General features: G+C 34.3%; 1 protein-coding gene across 1 annotated transcript in view; it reads left to right on the top strand.

The window, feature by feature from the left end:
• Window positions 1–3,448, top strand: part of LOC107552030 (neuronal acetylcholine receptor subunit alpha-2-like) — a 10,703-nt gene extending 7,255 nt beyond the window's left edge. Inside the window, exon 6 of the mRNA XM_016233837.1 lies at window positions 3,319–3,448. Coding sequence (XP_016089323.1) covers window positions 3,319–3,444 — 126 coding nt within the window. The 3' untranslated portion in view covers window positions 3,445–3,448. The remainder of the gene's footprint in view (window positions 1–3,318) is intronic.
• The last annotated feature ends 1,633 nt before the right edge of the window (window positions 3,449–5,081 follow it).

Genomic DNA, 5,081 nt, shown 5'->3' with positions numbered 1-5,081 from the left:
CTTCCGAAAGTAGATGCATTTAGGAATCTTTAAGATTACTTACAACAGAACAGCAATGCATTTTATGGACGTTTCGTGAACGTCCATAAAATGAATGAGGAGGATGAGGAGATGAGGAGGTCATTCTGACTTTGCTATGACAATCTGGCGCTTCTGAATCAGCTACTGTTTTGTTATTAGTTTAAGTATTTGCTATTGACTGTTCAAATGCGGAGTTTTGCACATCGTGTGTAAAGAGAGAGAGTGAGAGAGAGAGAGAGAGAGAGAGGGTCACATCACAGTGGAGTCAGCTGTCTTAACCGTGGCTTGTGTGCTGCAAACACATACCAGCTTCATCACTGTGTCTGTCACGCGACTCTGTTCCCCTTTCGTGCTCTGTCTTTACCTTTATTTTGAAAGATGAAGCTGGCGATTATGGTAAGGGGCGTTACATTTCCGACGAGTGCTTGCGGGGTTCGGCCAATCACAATGCACTGGGTCAGCTGGCCAATCAGAGCAGACTGCGCTTGTCGGAAGGAGGGACTTTGTAGAAAACGAAGCGTTTGAGAGAGGCGGGGCCAAGGGGAACTACAATAATTTACAGTATTTGAAAAAAAATGTGTTTTTTGAACATTAAAGCATTTCAACATATTCTGTCACACCAAATACACCAAATAATGATCTTTAAAAAAGCATCATATGACCCCTTTAATGTAGAAATTAATGCCCACAGAAGATATTAAATGCATTGGAGATTTCGGGGAAATAAGGTAATCCCCAATTCACTTTACTGTTCTAAAATCCGCGGCGCTTGACGTTGTATTCTCACATACATGAACTAGGAAAAGTGCTTGCTGCTGCTGCTAATGCTACTGCTGTTATATAAACAATACATCTGACAAATGCAATAATGCACAGAAAACAGAGTGAAAACCATTTATTTATCTAGCTGTTGAGATTCAGAGAACTCTGAAAGCGCGCTGCAGGAATCTCAAGTGAACGCTAGCCAGCTATATAAATGCAAGGCAGTAAGCTCATTGGCTGCATATGCAGCATGAACCAATCAGCTTGTGCCAAGTCTTCTTCTTCTTCTTCTTGTACGATTTAATGGCGGTTGACAAGCCAACTTATGGTGTATTACCGCCACCAACTGGACTGGAGTGTGAAGCATTACCGGGAAAGAGGGAAAGAAAAAAACCCCAATTTCCATAAATAAATAAACCAACCGGTACTATTATTATGACATTTTAATTCTACTTTCTAATCCTGTTATCTTCAGATAACTAAGAATTTCTCTCATAATACTTGTCTGTCCTGAGGCACAACTTAAGAGATAGTGAAATTAATTACTCCTATGTTTCTCAGTTTCTTAAATAACTCCTCTCTTTCTTTGGTATATACTGCTCAATGTAGAAGTACATGCTCAATAGTCTCTGCTTCACTGCATGTAGTACATAATCCTGATTGATGTTTCCCTATTGGGAATAATGAATGATTTAAACCAGAATGTCCTATTCGAAGTCGAGTAATTATTATGTCTTCTTTTCTATTGTTAAAGCATCCTCTCCCTTTGCCAACTTGTTTTTGGATATTGTAAAGGCGTCTGCCCTTTAAATCCTTGTCCCACATTTCCTGCCACTTTTTATTCACGTGTTCTTTAATTCTTCCTTTTATGTCTACTTTACTCAGTGGAATTTGTACCTCAACGTTCATATGTTTCATTGCTTGTTTGGCCAGTTTATCGACTATTTCATTTCCTAGTACTCCTACATGTGCAGGTACCCATAGGAACCTCAGGACTATACCAATTTCCTGAATCCTAAGCAGATTTATAAGTACTTCATAGATTAAATCCTTTCTTGATGTTGATTGTTCACTTTTTAAACTATTTAAAGCTGACAAGGAATCTGTACAAATGACTACCCTAGTAGGCTTAACTTCCTCCACCCATTGAATAGCGAATACAATTGCTATTAGCTCTGTTGTAAAGACTGATACAAAATTAGTTATCCTTTTCTGAACTTTGACTTGTAATCTTTGGATATATACAGCTGCAGCTGACTTTCCTGATGTAGGATCTTTAGAACCATCTGTGAAGATATGGAGCATTGAAGAGTCATTTTGATCTAGATATTGTTGAACAACAACCTCCTTAGATATCGTTTTCTCATTCTTAACCATATATTGTAGATGAAAATCTACTTGAGGCATAGGATGCAACCAAGGAGGAATATTCGGTATTACAACAGAGGGACTAACTGAGATTCTGTAATACCTGTGCCAAGTCGTTTAACTCTCTGAATATCATCAATTACATTAACACCCCGTCAGAATGTGCCATCTAGAGTTTCATGACTGAACTATATATATATCATGAGATAAAAAAATCAATTATGAGATAGAAAGTCAAAATTATGACACTAAGTCATAATTATAAGATAAATTGAATTACTACATAAGTCAAATTATGAAATAAGTACAAATAATGAGATAAAACAAACTTATGACACTACTGTACTGTAAGTCACAATTATGAGATAAAGTAGATAAGCATTAAAAAGTAAAAATTATGAGATACAAGTTAAAATTATGACAAGTAATTGTCAAAATTAATACAAAAAATGTCAAATTATGAGATATATACATACTGAGTCATAATTACGATTAAAAGGTAGAAATCGTAAGATAAAAGTTTGAAACTGAGATAAATGTCAAAACTGACATATAATCAAAATCATAAGGAAGTTGACATTGACATACTAAGCGAAAATTCTGAGATAAAAGACAAAATTATGACAAAAGCTTGCATTTTTGTCATATTTATCATTTACATCATAGTCATGCCTATGTATCTCATTTATCAAGTTGTAGTTGTGAAAAATAAAATTACAATGACTAGAGCACATAACAAAATGAAGCTAACATTGATTACTGAAAATATAAAAATACTAAAATAACCTGCCATGCAATGCAATTGTAAGATATAAAGTTGCATGTATGCGAAATAAAGTAATAAAATACATAAAATAATTTAAAAAACGATACAAAGACATGATTTGTAGAAAACAAGTTGTAGTTAGAAATAACATTTCTAATAATTATCTATTCTTACAATTACTCTTTTAAAAAAGAATAAAGTGGAAATTAAAGTGGCTGATTAATTAAATGCTAAACCCTTTGTAGTGAATATTATATCATGTTTCTTCTCTAACTAGACTGACAGTCTACTATCCTGTTTCATTGTCACTGCCCTCATTACGCTGTTCACATGACATTTTCCACTCTAGTTTTCCTGCTCTGACCGCTTTTGAATCGCACCGTGTATTTGCTTTTGAACAGGTCAAGGAGGACTGGAAATACGTGGCAATGGTGATTGACCGTATCTTTCTGTGGATGTTCATCATCGTGTGTCTGCTGGGGACGGTCGGCCTCTTCTTACCTCCCTGGATATCAGGAATGATCTGAGAGCCGAGATACAGACCGACATCAAGAGCTCCGATAAAGACTTCCCTGATGGAAGCCAAGGCCTTTTCCAGGGACCATTACAAACATTTGTCATATGAAAAAAGGTCTTTTTATTTAATCTCTTCCTTTGATGAGAGATACCCGCTCGTCCAGTATTTGAGAATGCAGTTCATTGTTACAACACAGGAAACACAAGTCACCTCTCGCTGAATGCCTGACATTTACCACTATCAAACTGTGCCCGAGTCCTATCGTCTCCATGCATAAAGAGCGGGACCGTCAGCACCGCAATATGCAAAATTAACCTTTTGGAAAGAGGCAAAGCTTATGTGACCCTGACGGGTGGCAGTTCAATTCAGTTCACTCTTTACCCTTTATCCAACCGTTCAATGAATCATAGATTGCATTTTGTGCCGCTTTCAACAGCAATTATCTCCAAGGTCAGAAGGCAACTCCTATTTATTTATAACTTTGTCAAGTCTTTGAAAACGCAATGCTTTTGATACTGCGGAGGTCGTGCAATTACGCAAGTCGGGTCTGTGAACCATGTGGGTCAATGACTTTTAAATGGGACCTGAGAGAAAAATGACATTTACTACTTGAAATGACCACTGAACTAAAATAGTGTTTTGCCAAACATGAAGAGCAATTAAAGCCAAAATGTTAGATCTGCTGTAATCGGGAATTAATCATTATATTAAAATGTCTCAGTCGGTTTACTTAATAATTAATAAACTGACTCTATCTGACACACATATCCCATAATAGCTTCATTTTACAGCTGTGTATAAGGTCCTTAACAGGCTAATGATAAATGAGACGATATAAGCGATGTCGCCCTCTGCTGATGGTTCAGCAAAACTTCTGATTTATGTCCAGGAATCACACTGCCATGAAATGTGCAATTAAATACAAATTATAAAAAAATTAAATAGCCAATTAAAACGTGGCTAAATAAAAAAAACATTAAAAATTTACATTTTCATAAGAATATTTGATTAAAATGTTAACATAATATTAAAATATATGTTAACATATAATAATAAAATATTGGTCAAAATGTGAACTCTAAATACATTTTCAAAACATAGGCCTAATGAAAATATATTGAACTTTGAATATATTTTAATGAAAAAAAAAAAATGTAAATGTATAATTTATAGAGATGCTGAAAAAAATAAACACTAAACCAATCCAGATTTTTGTCTAGCAATTGTGAGTAAAAAAAAAAAAAAAAAAATTGCGAAATGTTCACTTGCAATTATAAGAAAAAAATTCTAAATGTATATCTTGCATTTATGACTTTTTTGTATTATAACATAAATAATTTTACAAATCTTTATTTAGTAATCCAAACTGACTGGACATGGTATTTCAGTTGTCAAATGGTGAACTCTCAATGAAATTTAAAAATATATTGAAAATGTCGTTTTTTTAATGTGCAACATTCATAATTTATATAGGCTCTGAAAACACTAAGCGTTTAAAAGTATTCTTGTGATTCTAAATGAGTTGTACTGTATAAAAATACAAATTATATTGATGTTGCATTAATTTTCTATAAAAACATACTTGTAAAGTTTAGAGAATTAAATAAGTTACTGCTCTGACATGACAAAACTGCAGAAAATGACATG

The sequence above is a fragment of the Sinocyclocheilus grahami genome, unplaced genomic scaffold (assembly GCF_001515645.1).
Source record: "Sinocyclocheilus grahami isolate Dianchi unplaced genomic scaffold, SAMN03320097.WGS_v1.1 scaffold440.1, whole genome shotgun sequence".
In the NCBI taxonomy this organism is placed as follows: domain Eukaryota; kingdom Metazoa; phylum Chordata; class Actinopteri; order Cypriniformes; family Cyprinidae; genus Sinocyclocheilus; species Sinocyclocheilus grahami.
The sequence above is the reverse complement of the archived record's forward strand: the minus strand, read 5'-3'. Positions and strand labels throughout refer to the sequence as shown.